Source organism: Carlito syrichta, unplaced genomic scaffold (genome assembly GCF_000164805.1).
Source record: "Carlito syrichta isolate Samal-C Ts95f unplaced genomic scaffold, Tarsius_syrichta-2.0.1 Scaffold315646, whole genome shotgun sequence".
In the NCBI taxonomy this organism is placed as follows: Eukaryota; Metazoa; Chordata; class Mammalia; order Primates; family Tarsiidae; genus Carlito; species Carlito syrichta.
The window spans coordinates 479,973-499,305 of NW_007259742.1; the positions used below are offsets into that span (position 1 = coordinate 479,973).

The 19,333-nt window shown below is 38.3% G+C and overlaps 1 protein-coding gene and 1 pseudogene across 2 annotated transcripts in view; both read left to right on the plus strand.

Annotated features, from left to right (window-relative positions):
* VPS26A (VPS26, retromer complex component A) overlaps nt 1-12,539 on the plus strand; it is a 45,678-nt gene extending 33,139 nt beyond the window's left edge. For both annotated transcript variants that reach the window (XM_008073105.1, XM_021706502.1), the window contains 4 exons: nt 94-200; nt 3,549-3,617; nt 8,808-8,950; nt 10,820-12,539. In XM_008073105.1, the coding sequence (XP_008071296.1) occupies nt 94-200; nt 3,549-3,617; nt 8,808-8,950; nt 10,820-10,933 (433 nt within the window). In that variant the 3' untranslated portion in view covers nt 10,934-12,539. The remainder of the gene's footprint in view (nt 1-93; nt 201-3,548; nt 3,618-8,807; nt 8,951-10,819) is intronic.
* Nucleotides 12,540-17,560: 5,021 nt separating this feature from the next.
* Nucleotides 17,561-18,903, plus strand: LOC103275706 (annotated as a pseudogene).
* Nucleotides 18,904-19,333: the final 430 nt, after the last annotated feature.

A 19,333-nucleotide genomic window follows, 5' to 3' on the forward strand; every position in this document is an offset into this window, starting at 1 on the left:
ACTAAGGACATATATGAAAGTCTTTCAGGACTTATTTTTTTTTTTTTTTTTTGGCTTGTTTTAAAAGCTGTGATATATATTCTTTCCCAATAGGTATCATTTAAAGGATGTGATTGTTGGAAAAATTTACTTCTTATTAGTGAGAATAAAAATACAGCATATGGAGTTACAACTGATCAAAAAAGAGATCACAGGAATTGGTAAGTTGAAAAGAGTATATGAATTGAAATTATTTGTTGACATTTAAAAAATCTTAAAATATTATTTAAACATAAAATAAATTTGATATCCACACTGAATATTAACTTTGTTACTTAATATTACTGGCAATAAGTTATTCACGTAATGCTTTTTTAAAAATTAATTTTTGAGTAAGTAATAAGTTCACATGGCATAAAAAACATGTAAAAGGCTTTACAGTAAAAAAGTCCTATTAGTACTCTAACTACCCATAAGTAATATGTTTCTAAGTTTCAAATTCCACGACATGGAATTAAAAAAAGTAATAACTAAGAAAACAAGATTATTCTAAATAGTTATATAAACAAATACCTATATATTACATATACCCCCTTTGTAAATGGTGACAGAATACATACTTTGCTTTTTCACTTAACAGAGATCTTTCTGTATCAATGTGTAGAACACTTCATCTTTTTTATAGTATTTCATTTTATTGATTATACTAGAATTGAACCAGCCCACTGTTGGTGAACATACAGGTTGTTTCCAATCTTTCGGCAATGAATGTAGGAAAATGCCTCTTTCCCCCCCATATTCTCAGCAGCACAAAAAACTTAGACAATCTGATGAGTGAGGCAGAAAAAGTACTCCATTGTAGTTTTGGGAATTTTTTTCTTATGGATTCTTTTTCCCCACCAGCTTTATGGAGGTATAATTGACAGATTAAAAACTGTATGTATTCAAGGCGTACAGTGGGATGTTTTTATACATGTTACATTGTGAAATGATTACTACAATCAAGCTAATTAACATATCCCATCATAGTTTTAACTTTCAGTTTTCTCATTCTGATTGAGGGTGAGCATCTTTACATGTGTAATAGAAACCTCAGTGGCTCAGCCTGTAAAGCCAACACTTTGGGAAGCTGAAGCTAGGGGATTGCCTGAGTCCACGGGTTTGAGACCAGCCTGGGCAACTTGGCGAGACCTTGTCTCTACAATAAATAAAAAATTAGCCAGACATGGCAGCGTGCATCTGTAGTTCTGGCTACTGGGAAGGCTGAGGTTGAAGGATCGCTGGAACCCAGCAGTTTGACGCTGGGGTGGCCATGAGTGTGCCACTGCTCTCCAGCCTGGGTGACAGAGTGAGACAATGATTCAAAAGAAAGAAAAAGATAGAAAGAGAGAAAGAATTTGTATTCCTTTTTTTTTTTTGAGTTGAGGTCTCACTCTGTCACCCAGGCTATAGTACAGTGGTGCAATCAACCATTTATATTCCTTTTTTTTTTTTTTTTTTTTTAGTTGAGGTCTCAGTCTGTCACCCAGGCTAGAGTACAGTGGCACAATCATGTCTTACTGCAGCCTCACCTTCTGGGCTCAGGTGATCCTCCCACCTCAGACTCCTGAATAACTGGAACTCCCAGTATGTACCACCACACCCAACTAATTTTTTGATATTTTGTAGAGCTGAAGTCTCACCAAGTTGTCCAGGCTGGTCTCTAACCCATGGGTTCAGGTAGTCCTCTCACCTCGGCCTCCCAAAGTGCTGGGACTATAGGCGTGAGCCACTGTGCCTGGCCCTGAATTAAAATTTTAAACAAAATCCCCAAACCATAATATTTTATTTTAGTAGAATCAAGCACAGAAAATTATCTTTAGTACTAGTGTGAGAAAGACCTTTCTAACCATGTCACAAAACCCAGAGGCCATAGAAGGAATAGCAGATAAATCTGACTACCTAAATGTCAAAAATCACTACAAGCAAGACTAACTGGAGACATTTTTGTTACTCTTAGTATAGAAAAAGGGTTTGACTTCTCTAATATATAGTTTCTACAAATCAGTAAGAAAAAGAATTCGAGGCTGCCTTGGCCGGGAGTGTGCCAGTGCCTTCTAGCCTGGGTTACAGAGTGAGACTCCAACTCAAAAAGAAGCCAAAAAATAAAATTTTAATTCAAGGCCACGCCTATAATCTCATCATTTTAGGAGGTCAAAGTGAGAGGTTTGTCTGAGCCCATGGGTTTGAGACCAGCCTGGGCCACTTGGTGAGACCTCATCTCTACAATAAATCAAGAAAAATTAGCCAGGCCTGGTGGTGCATGCTGTAGTTACAGCTACTTGGAAGGCTGAGGCTATTTAGACTTTCTAATTAAAAAACCTATGTACTGTTATAGAAAAATTTAAATAAAAGAAAAACTATATTCATTAATCTAGAGCAGACTTTAGTCTTTGTATATTATTGTACAACATTGAGATCATTACTGTATGTTTTGATATACTTTTTTTACTTAACATATTATTGACTTTTTAAAAATTATTGAGTTCGAATAATTTCTTAGAGAGTAAATCCCTAAATTTATGTCAGTCAGGTATTCAGTTTGATGTTTTGTTTATGTTTTTTTGTTTGTTTGTTTTTAATCAGTATTTTTTATTATGGTTTTGTGGGGTACAGTTAAGGGTTAGGTGTACAATTATGTTTCATTCAGGCACCCTGTTGATAAGAGGTGTTTTCCCAGCCCCCGACAGATATTTGCTACTGTTAATCCCATCCCCCTCCCCCCATAGTTTCCCAGTACCGTCAGTCATTTTCTTATAGTATTACATTGGATGTTCAAGGTCCATTATATGAGTGAGAATGAAGTCCAGGGCTGGGTGTGGTGGCTCACACCTGTAATCCCAGCACCTTGGGAGGCTGAGGCAGGAGGATCAGTGGAGGCCAGAAGTTTGAGACCAGCCTGGACAGCATAGTAAGACTCTGTTTCAACAAAAAAAAATTCAACAACAGAAGACAGTTTGGGTGTTAAAGAAAACTGGCATGTAATGGTTCATTCCTGATATATATTGCTAGTTTCTAGTCTAGATATATTAGAAATAATAGAAGGAACTTTGTGAAGAAAATTCTTTCTGAACTATATGTTACCTATGGGAGTAAAAGAAAGGAGTGAAATGTTCAGTTGAGTGATGAGTGTGTTGAGTGTAGATCAAGAAATAGAAAAGGGGCCAGGTGTGGTGGCTCACACCTGTAATCCCAGCACTTTGGGAAGCAGGAGGACTGCTTGAGGTCAGAAGTTTAAGACCAGCCTGGGCAATATAGTAGACACCCTGTCTCTACATAGCATTAAAAAGAAAAAAACAAACAACAACAACAACAACAACAACAACAAAAATATATATATATATTAGCTGAGTGTGGTGGCATGTGTCTATAGTCCTAGAAAGAAATAGAAAAGGTTGATCAACATTTTTTTACAAAATGGCAAGATAAATTAGTACTAACATATAATGTAACTGAAAGATTGAAGGCATAAGGCTGGAAATTCTATTCTGGAAATATTTAAATTACTGTTATTTACATTATTGCACTAGGACCCAGTACCACAACAGAAACAGAAACAATTGCCAAATATGAAATAATGGATGGTGCACCAGTAAAAGGTAATACACTTTTCACTTCTTATGTGTAGTACAAATTGTAGTGTTTATGGCAGTTTCGTTTGTACTTACTCAGTGTGAAAGTATTTGTGAATTCTTAAAACAATTCTAATGATGGCTTTTAAAATCATCTTTGTATAGCTCCTAAAGAGACTGTAATTGTACTTCCTAGTCTGAAATGAGGTTTAATTTTTCACTCAATTTAAATTTAGGGTTTAGACAGTTATATGTATCTCTTTGCTAGTTCTGGATTTGTAATATTTTTATTGTTTTCTGTTACATTGGTTCATCTTTGTATGAACCTTTTTCTCATACTGACTACAGGATGCAATATGGCTGAACATTAACCCCTATGGGATTTTGGAGTCTTTACTGCCCCCTCAAAAATAAGCAGTTTCATTACTAGATGAGTGTTTGTGACAATGAAACCTATATTTATCATTTTAAATTTATGTCTTTGGGTTTTTCTTTAGTAATAACTTCAAAAAGTAGCTACCATTTATTGAGTGCCAATGTAGGTAAGGTATTGTAGTCTCAGGTGCTCCAAAGCTCCCTACCACTCTTTGAGTTTGGTGGTCATGTCCCTTATTTTACAGATGAAACTGAGATGAAAGAGGTTAAAAAACTCGTTAAAGGTGATATAGATAATCATTGTAGAATTTAGGTTTGAGCCCAGTCCTTTCTGACTCCAAGACCCATGTAGGAGGGGGACCCAAAAAACCCTGGAACCTTGCAGTACAGGCTTCCTGCACTAGGTAAGTGTTCTAGGAACCCATCAGCATCAGTGTACTTGCTAGCATTGTTGTGAGAGGCTGCGTTGAGTTTCAGCGCATTTTTTTTAAGAGTCTTTCAATGCATTTGCCCATTTCATGATAAGTGATTTACAAGCTTAACTGCCCACACTGCACTGAGTGTTTAAGCAGTTTTAAAAAATGGCATGACCCTGTGCCCCACCCTCCCTGTTCACCCAGTCTCACCCCTAGTGACTTTTTTTTGTTTCCCTGGATGAAAAAAGTTCTCAAAGGGAAACGTTTTGCTGATGTGGAAGAGGTGAAATGAAAACGGCAGAAGCACTAAAAGGCATCATAATTGACAAACTCAAAAACTGTTTTGAGCAGTGGAAAAAGTGTCTGGATAAGTGTATTGCATCAAATGGTGAATTCTTTGAAAGTGACTGAAGCTTAAACATGTAAGAATAAATACACAATTTTTATAAATTTTGGGTCCCCCTTTGTATATGTACTCTTGTGTTATGCAACATTACGTTATAAAATACAGCAGCCACAAATTTATTTATTTTTGAGTTGGAATCTCACTCCGTGGCCCAGGCTGGAGTACAGTGGCACGCTCACGGCTACCTCAGTGTTGACCTGCTGGGCTCTGGCGATCCTTCCATCTCAGCCTTCCAAGTAGCCAGAACTACAGACGCACACTACCACCCCGGCTAATTTTTTATTTATTGTAGAGACAAGGTCTCACCAAGTTGCCCAGGCTGGTCTCAAACCCACAGACTTAGGCAATCCACTAGTGTTGGCCTCCCAAAGTGCTGGGATTACATGCTGAGCCTCAGAGCCCAGCCTAGCCTCAAATTTTTATGTAAAGTGATAGGTTTTATATCTTTCAGCAAATATGGATGAAAAAAGTATTACATAAAAATATTTAAAATAATTTGCAAGCTCAAATAAACACAATTAGAAATGCAGACCAAATCACAATGAACCCTGAAGAAATACAAAAAATTATCAGAGCTTACTATGTACAGCTGTATGGAAACAAATTTGAAAATCTAAATGAAATGGAGGACTTCTTGACATTACACAACCTCCCAACCTTGAAACAAGAAGAATTTGAGACATTAAATAGACCAGTAACAACCTAGGAAATTGACTTTGTCATAAGAAAACTACTCACGATAGAAGTCCTGGAACAGGTGGCTTTCCAGCAGAGTTCTACAAAACATACAAGGAGGAGCTGATACCAATCCTACTGAAAGTATTCCAAGCAATCAAGAAAGGTAGAACTCTCCCCAAATCATTTTATGAAGCTAACATCACACTGATAATCAAATTGGGTAAAGATCCAACAAAGAAAGAGCTACAGACCAGTATCCCTGATGAACATACATGCAAAAATACTCAACAAGATTCTAGCAAATCAGATCCAACAACACATCTCAGAAGTCATCCACCATGACCAAGTAGGCTTCATCCCTGGGATGCAGACTGGTTCAACATCCACAAGACTATAAATGTAATTAAATACATCAACAGATGTAAAAATGAGAATCACATGATTATATCATTAGACACAGAAAAGGCTTTCAGTAAAATCCAGCATCCTTTTTTGATAAAAACCCTTGAACACCTAGGCATAGAGGGAACGTACTCAGAATACTAAGAGCCATCATATAAACCCACAGTCAACATATTGCTAAATGGACAAAACTTGGAAGCATTTCCCCTGAAAACCAGAATAAGACAAGGCTGCCCACTTTCACCCTTCCTGTTCAGCATAGTGTTGGAAGTCCTGGCTAGAGCAGTCAGACAAGAGAAAGAAATCAAGGATATCCAAATAGGAAAAGAGGAAGTCAAGTTGCTGACGATATGATTCTGTACCTCAAAAATCCAAGAGAATCTGTCAAACACTTTCTTGCACTGATAAAGGACTTTGGCAAAGTCTCAGGGTATAAAATCAATGTGCAATAGACAGTTGCATTCTTATACATCAACAACAAACAGGCAGAGAACCAAATAAAAAACAAAATCCTATTCACAATAGCCACAAAAAAATGAAATCCCTGGGCATCTTCCTAATTAGAGAAGTGAAAGACCTTTAAATGAAAACTATAAAACATTGCTCAAAGAAATCAAAGATGACACAAACAAATGGAAAAATATTCCATGTTTATGGATTGGAAGAATCATCATTGTTATCCTACCCAAGGCAATCTGCATATTTAACGCAATGCCCATTAAATTACCAGCATCATTCTTCTCAGACCTGTAAACAACAATACAGAAATTCATACAGAAACATAAATGACCACAAGTAGCCAAAACAATCCTCAGCAAAAGAAACAAAGCAGGAGGTATCACACTTCCAGACTTTATTATAAGGCTACAATAATCAAAACAGCCTGGTTATTGGTACAAGAACAGGCATAAAGACCAATGGAACAGGATAGAGATTCTGGAAGCAAAACCTCAATTTCTCAATCAACTCACCTTTTTGACAAAGCCTCCACTAACAATCACTGGGAAGAGAACTTATTCAGTAAAATGGTGCTGGGAAAACTGGCTGACCACAGGCAGAAGATTAAAACAAGACCCCTATCTATCATCATACACAAAAATCAACTCTAAATGGATCAGCTCTAAATGGATCAAAGACCTAAACGTAAAACCTTAAACTATAATAACCTTAGAAAATGCAGGAGACACCCTTATGGAAATTGGAACTGGCAACCAATTCCTGATCATACCCTCAGATACCTATGCCAAAAGAGATAAGATAGACAAGTGGGACCTCATCAAACTGAAAAGCTTCAAGAGAGCAGGGAGGCAGTCCAAGAATGGGAAAAAATAATTGCAACTGTGTATCTGACAAAGGCCTAACATCTGGGATCTACAAGAAACTCAAATGTGCCGAAGAGAAAAAAAAAACAAACAGCCCTATTAAAAAGTGGGTAAAAGATATGAATAGACACTTCTCAAAAGAAAACATACAAGCAGCTAACAGATATATGAAAAATTGTTCAGCCTCACTAATCATCAAAGAAATACAAATTAAAACCACGCTGAGATACCACCTAACTTCAGTCAGGATGGCCATCGTCAATAACTCAAAAAACAACAGATGCTGGAGATGATGTGGGGAAAAGAAACGCTTTTACACTGTTGGTGGGAGTGTAAACTAGTATAACCTCTGTGGAAAACAGTGTGGTGATTCCTAAAAGATCTAAAAATTGACCTTTCATACAACCCAGCAATCTCCCTATTGGAAATATACCCACATGAATCTCAAATCATTCTACAAAAAAGATACCTGCCCATGCATGTTTATTGCAGCACTATTCACAATAGTAAAAACATGAAAGCAACGGTGCTGCCTATTGAAAGCAGACTGGATTTTCAAAATGTGGTACATACACATGATGAACTATTACGCAGCCATAAGGACAAAATTATGAACTTCATAGCAACAACTTGGATGGATTTAGAGTCTGTAATACTCAGTAATCTATGAGAGAAACAAAGAACTGAGTACCACGTGTTCTCACTTATACGTGGACCCTGAGCAGTTATCATAATACTATAAGAAAAGGATTGGCAGTAGTGAGAAACTGCCAGGGGAGGGAAGGGGGACACACTTCATCAATAAGGGTAGCTGATCTCAAACCGTGCTAAGTGGGTTCCAAAGGCTCAAACTTGACCTGTATATGACCATTTGTATACCTAACCCTGAATTATACCCCACATCTTTAAAATAAAAAAATATTTTAAGTAATTTGCAAATGATTACCCTTTGGAAAATAGAAGAGAATCTGAATGACAATCTCTTTGGCAATGGAGAATGTTATCATTCTGTTATGTTGCTTTGAATGTATTTGTAATAATTATTGAAGATATTATGTATATGATTAGAAATTATGGTAAACTTCATTAAAGCAAAAAATAACAACTACTATATGCTATATGTACTTAACTGCTGTCACTATTCTAAGTTATTTACATATAATAACTCATAAAGCCCCTACAAGTTCCCTGAACTGTTGTTACTCCCCATTTCACAGGTAAGGAACTTGAACAGAATGATTAAGTGATTGGCCAAGGTCGCACAACTAGTAAGTGATAGAGTTGAGATTTGTAGGCAGGCATTCTGTCTCTGGAGCACTGATTCCTAGGGGCAACTTTGTCCCCCAAGGAACACTTGACATTGTCTAGAGGCATTTTTGGCTGTTACACTTGGGAAGTGCTACCAGCATCTAGTAGGTAGAGGCCACAAAGGATAGGACTAACCCACAGCGAAGAATTATGCAGCCCAAAATGTTTTGCCTAGCTTGAGAAGCTGTGGTATTTGTTATGCTGCATCTCATGTGGAACTGAAGCATTAGTGTCTACTTTTTAGTCCTAGATACTATGTGACTTTATTTCATCATCTTTTAGAATTAAGTGGAAATTCTTTTTCTTTTAGGTGAATCAATTCCAATAAGACTATTTTTAGCAGGATATGATCCAACTCCAACAATGAGAGATGTGAACAAAAAATTTTCAGTAAGGTACTTTCTGAATTTAGTGCTTGTTGATGAGGAAGACAGAAGGTACTTCAAGCAGCAGGTATGGTGCCGCTCCAGCTGGTATTTTGTTCTGTAACATCTAAAAGTTACTCACTTTTCAAAGCTTTATTGTATAGAGTGAGTGGGGTTTCTAAGTAAATGGAAACACTGAGGATATGATAAAGAAGTACATGAGAGTGGAGTCATGGTGTGATAGATCCCCCCTAGTCATTCTGCAGGACTCTGGAATGAGCTGTAACTTTTTCAGGCTTTCATTTTTCTCTTAAAAGTTTTTTCTTTCTCTTCCTTCTTCTTTCTTCCCTCCCTCCTTTCTTTTTTTATAAAACAATACCCACTGTTTTTTTTTTTTTTAAGGCAATAAAGAACAGAGAATGAAGTAAAGGTCAGCAGAATTCCATCACCATTGTAGTTAGTTTTCCAGACAAAATTGTGTATTTATATCATATCAAGTATGTTGCTCATTAGTTTACATTTTTACACAATAGAGTCTTGGCTATCTTTCTCTTATTAACAAGTATAGATCTTCATTATCACTTTTTTTTGGAGACAGGAGTCTACTAAGCAATCCTCTTGCCTCAGCCTCTTAGTAGCTGGGATTATAGGTGTGCTTATTTATCTCTTACTAAACAATTATGTTATAAACGTCCATAAGATGACCGAATTTTAATACTTTTTTATATGACGTGTTTGTCATAAATTTGTTCTCATTTGAAAAGCAATTAAAAGCCTTTTGTGAATTTTGAATCAAGATTGTGATTAGAATGGTCTTTTGTATTCTGAATCAGATTAATAAATATGAATTAGAATGTCAGTTGAATGTTCAAAGCTAAATTAGAAATTATTCTGTGCTAAGTACTGTGAAGAATACAAAAACTACCTTTTATAATCATGATTTGTCCTCCAGATCCTAACATTGCAGATATGTGGGAAAAAAAAAATTATATATATAACCAACAGAAAACTTAGTAGTTTGATTGTAATTTAGAAGAGAAAAAAAATAAATTCAAGTAATGCTACCACAATGCTGTATAATTAAATATAGGTTACTTATAACTTTAAAATAAGTTACATGATTTTTACAGTTTCAAAATCACTTGCATACCATGGCACTATTGGAATAAGTATATTGTTTCCCATGAGCACTCATTTGGATGTTTAAGTTCTGATATGTTGGTTAAAAAACAAGGTCAGTCCTGACTTTATGCAGCAAATAATTTTAGGAATTTAGAAGAAGGAAATTCTCAGGATGAATTGGTTAGGGTAAGAGTTTGATAGGCAGAGGAATAAGGATTTGAGGGCTAGGGCAAGCATATTTGAAGTGCATTGGAGGCTCAATTTGGCTGGTTGGGGAGAGGGGTCTAGGGCAGGCAGGGAGTAATGTTAGTAAATTGGAAAAAGTTTATGGAGGGCCGTGAGTTCCTGTGTGTGGATTTATCCTGGAGGCACTGAGAACTATTGAAGAGCAATTGAAGCAGTGTTTTAGAAGATTTATCTGGTAGGGCTAATAAAGAATTAATTAGAAAGGGGTCTCTCAGGCAAGAGAAGTAGAACCATCTATGGAAGCTGTTTTAGTTTTTCAGTGACAGGGGCTAGAACTTTGATAAGGACAATGGAACAGAAACCAAAGAATCCATATGGGAAGTTCTTTAAAGTCATAATGGCTAGGACTTCTTGCCAGGCTGGATCTGTGGATGGTATGCGTGGGTGCTGGTGGTGGGAACACGAGATGAGAGGGGGCGGGGAGGTCATGATTAGAACTGAAGGAAAGTGCGTTAGTCAGAAAAGTCGATGGCTTTTGTAGGGAAGAATTTAATTTTTTATGGTTAAAATTGAAGTGACAATTATTTCAAAGGTATAAATTTAAGGCATAATAAAGAACATTAATTTGTTAATATGTTTGTTTTACTAGGAGATCATTTTATGGAGAAAAGCTCCTGAAAAACTGAGGAAACAGAGAACAAACTTCCACCAGCGATTTGAGTCTCCAGAATCACAGGCATCTGCTGAACAGCCTGAAATGTGAACTGAATAGGAGATGAAAAAGAAAAACACAAACTCCTGTAACCGTTGAGATTAAGTTCAGCAGGTTAAAGATGGTTGCAGCGTGTGGGGGGGAAAGGCCAGAGCTCCATATATATTAGTCTTCCTTTATCTTACAGCGCTGCATTTATTTTATGATATAACAAAACGTTCTTCATGTATATACATTTTTTAAAGTGCTTTCTTTGAAACACTGGAACTTTAAGCTGCCTTTTTTTTTTTAAACTGCACACATTGATTTGACGATAAGCACTCAGATATGCATCAGCATAAACATTAAAGATTTTCATGTGAGCAAGCTGGTATTTATAATTTTGCTTTCTTTCTGCATAATGTTGATTATAAATCCTTTTCTTCTCCCTTTCTTGCTAATGATTACCTCTTACTCTCTACATGCAAAAAATTAAATGTTCTGTGTTCAAATAAAATTAGAAAGCCTGAGTGGCCCTTACATCCTGCAAAGATTTAAAACATAGCATCTTGATACTTTAGAGAACTACATTTATTTTTATATATGTGTTTGAGAAATGCATATGGAGTGTTTCACTGCAGGTGCTTCTGAGTATACCATTCCATAGCTTCCTGAATTTTATCCTCTTTGGAGTCTTTTATGGTATGAATGTTAAAATTTTCCCCCCAAGAGATTATGTGGCACGTCATTGTGTCTTTTTTTTTTTTGCCACATTAAGTAACTGTTTTGCTACTACTTTCCAGTAGTACCACACTATTTTTTCTGCATTGTAGAGTTGACTTACATTGGCATTTTAGAATTTGTTACACTATTTAAATTTTCCATAAGTACTTTAAAATACACACACACACACATTTCAGTTTAAGGAGTATTTTTGCCATTTGTACACAAATATCTTTTCCTTAACTTCACAAATTTATTCTCTTTACTTTTTATAGGGAAACTTTGGGATGGTGACTCAGAAGGACCTGTGAAACATGTAGTTATCTAGACCTGGAAATGTCATGTTTATTAAACTGGAACTTTGGTTAGTTCAAACTCACATTTAAACATTCAATCTTTTCATTCTTTTAACACTAAATTCAAGTCATTTGTTTAAAGTCTTGTAAAAAAGAAGGTTGCAGTCATCCAATCATATGCATGGGGTATGATCTCAAATACAAGTGTGGGGTATAGGAACCAAAATGAAGCCTTCTCTAGGGAAACAATTTTCACTTATGGTTCATTTGGATTTTGTACCAATATTTTTTTATACACTTCAAGTCTTGTCAGTTAACCTTACTTTGTGAGTGAGCTAAATAACCCAAATTACATTTCTTTAAACCTGTTTTACTACTATGGCACTTTGATAAAATGGTCCATAACCAACTTTACTGGCAAAGGGTTCCATGTACCATGTGCCGTGCATCTATTTTGGATGTGGATATCTATTAATGGTAATGTTTTTCTTCATGTAAGTGCCTATTCAGAGTTTCAAAATTTTAAAATGCCAAATATTTTCATGGTCACTCGCATGTAGTAATCTAGAACATATTCAAAGAGATTTTGAAAACCAGTTGTATTTAGCCAGCCTCAAATTGTGCAACCATGATGTATAATAAAGAATTTGAAACAGAAACCGAGCTTGCTATTTGAATGATTCTATTCAAATTTATTCTATTCAAATCTCATTGTTAGGTTTATTTTTACAGAAAGGATTGCTCAGTAGTTTAGGAAGCTATAATTATGATGATGTTTTAATATTACTGGTTTCAATTTTAAACAGCTATATAGTACTTTTAATTAGCTGGTTTAAAACACTGTCATATACAGAATGCTTATTCAGTTCGCTCGAGACTTTTTGTTGCATAACCAATTTGAAAAAAAAATTTTGAATTTAATATTTGGTGATTTCATTCAAAAGTTGCCAGTTAATTAGAAGTAATAAACTGAAAAAGAAATTTGTGTCTTAAGAATACAGTGTCAGCCGGGCTCGGTGGCTCAGCCTGTAATCCCACGCCTTTGGGAGGCTGAGGTGAGTGGATTGCCCGAGCCCGCGGGTTCAAAACCCGCCTGGGCAGGCAAGACCTCATCTCTACAATAAAATTAAAAAATTAGCCAGGCATGGTAGTGCATACCTGTAATTCGGCTACTCGGAAGGCTGAGGCGGAAGGATCGCCGGAGCCCAGCAGGTCGAGGCTGCGGTGGCTGGGAGCGGCCACTGCACTCCAGTCTGGGCGACAGAGTGAGACTCCAACTCAAAAAAAAAAGAATACAGTGTCTAATCCATTGGTCCTCAACCCTGGCTACATGATAGAACACCTTAAGAGCTTTTAAAAATAACCATGCCTAGGTCTTACCATAACCAATAAAATCTCAGGAGCTGGGATATCAATATTTTTAAAATAGCTACCCAGAACTACTGGTCTAAACCATTTAATTTTTTAAATTTCTCTCACTATTGAAGAATTTTCTCTTTATTGTTTTGATATTGCTGGGAAAGAAAAACCCTCTTAGGGTTCCCAACTCAACTCTGCCCTTCCAGGTTGAGTGCATGGGACCTATGAATGAGACGAGATATAAGCTCACAAAAATGTGACTCAGAGATGGGCAGAATTTGTGGCTTAATAGGGCAAGTGGATGGAAGAGAAAGGGTACTTATGGAAAAACGAATTACTTTTAGGAAAGATAAATCGGTCCTTAGGAGAATAGATACAATTTTGTGATCATGTCTGTTTAGTTGTGGTGCCCATGTACTGTCTAGGTAGAAAAATCAGTGTTCACTGGTTCCTCCTGGGGAACGGATTTATAACTAATTTTTTTTGCGAGGCTGGGCTTTTAGATTTCAAGAACTACATGGCTTCTACTCAAAAATAATTTTTATGCCTCAGCGATGTATTCTGGACAATATAGATCTAGTAGCTGCAATACTCAATTCTAATTACCATGTGAGTCTGTAAAGTCTAAAGTTTTATGCTGTTCCTTTTATATTCATTTGAATTTGTTGAGCATATATAGTGGCTTCCTCCAGGGGTTGACACTAGCCTGGATTGGAACAATGTATTTTAAGTTTCAAATCAGATAAAAGCATGAGGAAAATGTATATTTTTAGATATAATAGATCCTTTTTTTAGGCTTGGGGTCTTCTCCCAGCAGCATTCTCTTCATGTCACTTCCCTATCTAAAAATCTTTCAGTGACTGAGTTACTTCCAGAGAAAAGTTAAAATTCCACATTGCAAAATATCTTTAGCTCATTACGCCAGACTCTGGAGACTGCCCACCCTCCTGCCTGCACTTCAGCTGATTTCTAGTAAGACTGTCCTGGAAAATCTCATGTGATACCTGTTAGTCTCTAGTCAAAGAATTGTCCTTTTGCTGTGCTGCCAAAGCATGCTGTACACTCCTCTGGGGTAAGATCTTTTTCTTTTTTGTCTGAGTCTCACTCTGTCGCCTAGGCTAGAGTGCAGTTACACCATCACAGCTACTGCAGCCTCAACCTGTCGGGCTTAGGTGATCCTTCTGCCTCAGCTTTCCAAGTAGCTGGAACTACAGGTGCCTGCCACCACACCCAGCTAACTTTTTGGTTTTTTTGAAGAGACAAAGTCTCACCAAGTTTCTCAGGCTTGTGTCGAGCCCTTGGGCTTGGACAGTCCTCTTACCTCTGCCTCCCAAAGTGCTGAGATTACAGGTGTGAGCCACTGCGTCTGGCCAATATTGACTACACTTTTACAAGACATTTAAATTGTTTAATTCTGTGGATTTGAAGCCTCCTGAGGGCTCAGACTCTTTTGTGCTTATCACACACTCAATATATGAACACATGGATGAATCTTGTTTTCCTAGTGATTATAAAAGGTGTTTTTCTTTAAACAAACATACAGGTTCCAAATGTAATAAAATTATGGATAAGAACTGTTATCGCTGGGTGCAGTGGCTCACGCCTATTATCCCAGCACTTTGGGAGGCTGAGGTGAGAGGATTGCCTGAGCCCATGGGTTCGAGACCAGCCTGGGAAACTCGGCGAGACCTCATCTCTACAATAAATCAGAAAGCCGGGCATGGTGGTATGTGCCTGTAGTTCCAACTACTTGGAAGGCTGAGGCAGAAGGATCGCCTGAGCCCAGCAGGTCGAGGCTGCAGTGGCCAGGAGCATGCCACTGCCCTCCAGCCTGGATGACAAAATGAGACTCCAACTCAAAAGAAAAAAAAAACTGTTATTCATCTCAATATTAGAATAAAAGAAACCAGGTTTTCTAGGAGTAATAATCAACCTCTGGAGAGAGAGCAAGACAGGGCAGAGGGCAGTGCACCACCATGTGGGTGCTATCTGCACAACTTCTACAAGTACATCCCATAGGTGCCTCCCCCCCAGGTTTGGGGAAACTGGACCAGATAACTGCAGTTCTAATATCCTATGATCCTAGGAGTAAACCTTAGTAGGATAAACACAACCTTAGGGTAAACACAAATTTAGTGTCCAGATTATGATGACCTTCATGTCAGAAGTCCTAGAAACTTCAAAGTACAAAATTTGGTAGGCAAGGTGTGAGGGGGAGAAATCTACAAGCTGTGCTTCTGTGAGAGCTTGTACATCAGTTTTATTAATAGCAAAATCAAAGGCAAAGCAGGGGGGGGGATGTGTTTTATTTTCTACCACCTGGATTCTTTACTTCTCCCACATCCTTTCTCCCTCTTTTCGGTACTCATACATGCATTTGGCATATTTACAGAGTATCTGCTAGTGCTTGCTATGGTTTGAATGTGTCCCCCAAATTCATACATTGACTGGAGGTAAGGCCTTTGGGAGGTAATTGGGATTACATAGGATTATTAGCCATGATGGGACTGGTGGCTTTCAAGAAGAGCAAGAGAGACCTAAGCTGACATGAAAACTCTTGCTCTCCTACCATGTGATTTCTTCTTCTATGTTAAAATGCATCAAGAAGGCCTCACCAGACTCTGGCCTCTCCAGCTTGAACTTCTAGCCTCCAGAATTATAATAAATAATTTTTTTTTGAGTTGGAGTCTCTGTTGCCCAGACCAAAGTGCAGTGGCCGCTCCCGGCCACCGCAGCCTCGACCTGCTGGGCTCCGGCGATCCTTCTGCCTCAGCCTTCCAAGTAGCCAGAATTACAGGTATGCGCTACCATGCCCAGCTGATTTTTTGATTTATTGTAGAGATGAGGTCTCGCTGCCCAGGCGGGTATCGAACCTGCGGGCTCAGGCAATCCACTCACCTCAGCCTCCCAAAGGCGCAGGATTACAGGCTGAGCCACCGAGCCCGGCTATAAATAATTTTTTTAAAAAAACAAATTACCCAGTCTGTGGTGTTCTGTTACAGCAATGCATGGACTAAGACAATGCTATCTCATTGGCCCTATCCTGAAGAAAGTACAGTCCAGAGCAGTGATTCTGAAAGTGTAGTCTCTCAAACCTGCAGAGTTGTATCACCTGGAAACAAATCAGAAATGCAAACTCTAGGACCCACCTAGACTTACTGAATCAGCAACTTCAGAGATGAGTTCCAACAACCTTGTTTTCAACAAGCTTTTCTGATGATTCTGATGACTCTCAAGTTTGAGAATCAATGATGTAGACACAATTATGCAGTTTTAGTGCCAAGACAGAGTCTCTACTAGGTCCTGTGAGAGAAGTACCCAATGTGTTCAGGTACAGAAGTGAGGAATGGGCACAACTAGTGTGCAGTTCTGGCCTGAAGAGAATGGTGGATGTGGGGAGTGGAGAGAAGAGGCTGGAAGGGCCTTGTAGGGAGAAACACTTTAGGGTAGTGTTTGGGTGCCACACCAAAGAACTGAGTGCAGACTTTATCTGAACACTTACTCAGACTCAATGAAGGATTTTAAGCAGGAGTAAATTAATCAGATTTGTTTTCAAAAGATTGTTATGGTGCTACAGCAAAGTATGGAATGAGATTTGAGAGCACACAAGTATACCAGGATGTGTTCATTCAAGAAGCAGAACATTTATGGAGGCTCTATGTTCAGTGCTGATTACACTTAGTGCTATAAACATGACACACTGCTGTAATTATGACAGATTTTTATTTTGTAAAACCTTTATGGTGAGTTTTCCTATTTCAGTTCTATGAATGGATGAAGGGGGAAAGCCCATGTGTACTGTCATAAAATTGAGACACCACTTTATACCTGCAAGGATATGCAATCAAAGTTACAGTAAAAATAATTTTGAGAGTTTTTTTTTTCCTTCCTTCAAATCTGTATTTGGGTTGGACTAGATCTATAAGACTAGTAAAAACTGTTGATTCTGGGCCAGGCTCGGATTACAGCCTCTAATCCTGTGTTTTGGGAAGCTGAGGTAAGTGAATTGCTTTGAGACCCACCTGGGCAACTTGGCGAGACCTCATCTCTATAATAGCTACAGCGTGCGCCTGTAGATCCAGCTACTTGGAAGGCTGAGGCGGAAGGATCGCCGGAGCCCTGCAGGTCAAGGCTGCGGTGGCCGGCAGCGGCCACTGCACTCCAGTCTGGGCGACTCAGTGAGACTCCAACTCAAAAAAAAACACCCAAAAAACCTGTTGATTCTGGGGCAACAATTGGTATACTGCTCTTGGCCAAAAAGCCATATGGTTTGAATAATACTGTAAAAAAAATAAATAAAAACAAAAACTATGCAGTAATCATGCAAAAATGTAATCGCATGCTAGCTTTCCCTCTGGATGATTTCTGCCAAAGTTAGCATGTTGTGGTAAAAACTGTATTTGCTTTGAAGCCTGAAAGATTTGACTCACCACTTTTTAAGAGACAGTCTTGTTCTGTTGCCTAAGCTTCAGGATCTCACTCTGACACCCAGGCTGGAATGCAGTGACACACTCACGGCCACCACAGCCTCGATCTGCTGGGCTCAGGCGATCCTTCCGCCTCAGCCTTCCTACCAAAGCGCAAAGATTACATGCTTATTTATGTATTTAATAAATAAATTTATTTTATTTATTAAATAAAGGCATGAACCACTGCACCCAGATCAGAAACTCTTAAAGGGCAAGGAACAGGCTTCTTGTATCCCTTATTTAGAAATTATCTTTATTCAAAGGCATATAGCAAATTGTTACTTGAATCCTAGTCGACACACAGTATTACATACTATATAACATGTTCCTTCAAATGGCAAGATCCTAACGATTTAAGTATAAATATGTGGAAAAGCTTGTTTTGAATTTAACATAGCAGCCTCCTATGAGGAAACATTCAACTAATGGAAATGAAACTAAACTTTGGCCGGGGCACAGAGCACATATTTTTGCCACGAGATTGTGACTACCCGCTGCTTGGATGAGGTACACAAACAGCTCATATTAAAGTGTAAGTAGAGGGGCAAGATGGGCGCCGGCGAGGCGCCGTGAGAGCGGCCTCAGGTGTCTTATGCCCCTGAATATTTTGGCATCTTCAGCCTATCAACACTGTGCCAAGAATGCCTCTCTTACTTCTGCATTATCCACGGGACACTTTAGTCACACTCAGACACCAGCTGTTTCCTCTGCTCCGAGACTCATTACATCTGTCAGAAACCTGACTATGGTCGCACAGTCGCACTGCAACGATCTTCAAGAGGGTGGCCCCTTGCTTCCAAACGTCCTGAAGCTGCCGTCAGAACGGTAACATACTTCAGTTCACGGGAAAGCAAGAGGAAGACTGTGAAAGCTGTCGTCTACAGATTTCTTCGACTTCATTCTGGCCTTTGGCTAAGGAGAAAGGCTGGTTATAAGAAAACATTATGGAAAAAAGACAAATGCAAGAAAAAACGCTTGAGGGAATTTGTGTTCTGCAATAAAATCCAGAGTGAGCTCTTAGATAAAATGACATTTCTGGAAGAGGCGAAACTGGTATGCTGATGATCCTTATCTCAAGTATCACGATCGAACCAACCTGAAAGTATAGATCAGAAGTTTTATGGCTTCCCAGTTACTGAATATGTATCTTTGCCTGCAGGATGACTTTGTAAAAATAAATAAGTATAAAACTTGAAATAAAGTAAAATAAAATAAAGTATAAGTACTGGCCGGGCTCGGTGACTGACGCCCGTAGTCCCAGCACTTCGGGATGCCTGCTTGAGTCTCGGAGTTCGAGACCAACCCGAGCAACATAGTAAGACCTCGTTTCTACAAAAAACCATTTGAATAATTACCCTGAGATGGTGGCGCGCGCCTGTGATCCCTGTTCTACTCGGGAGGCTGAAATGGAGGATGCGGTGAGCTGTGACTGTGCCACTGCAGTCCAGCCTGGGCGACAGAGACCCCGACTCATTAAATAAATACATAAAGTATAAGTACTTGCACACCTGTTATACAGGCGTTTACCCAAAAGTACAACAAAATTTTTCAGCAATCTTTTTCAGGGGCATATCAAGATATACCTCCAACTTTGCCCTATTAGGAAATGACGGTTAATAATGAAA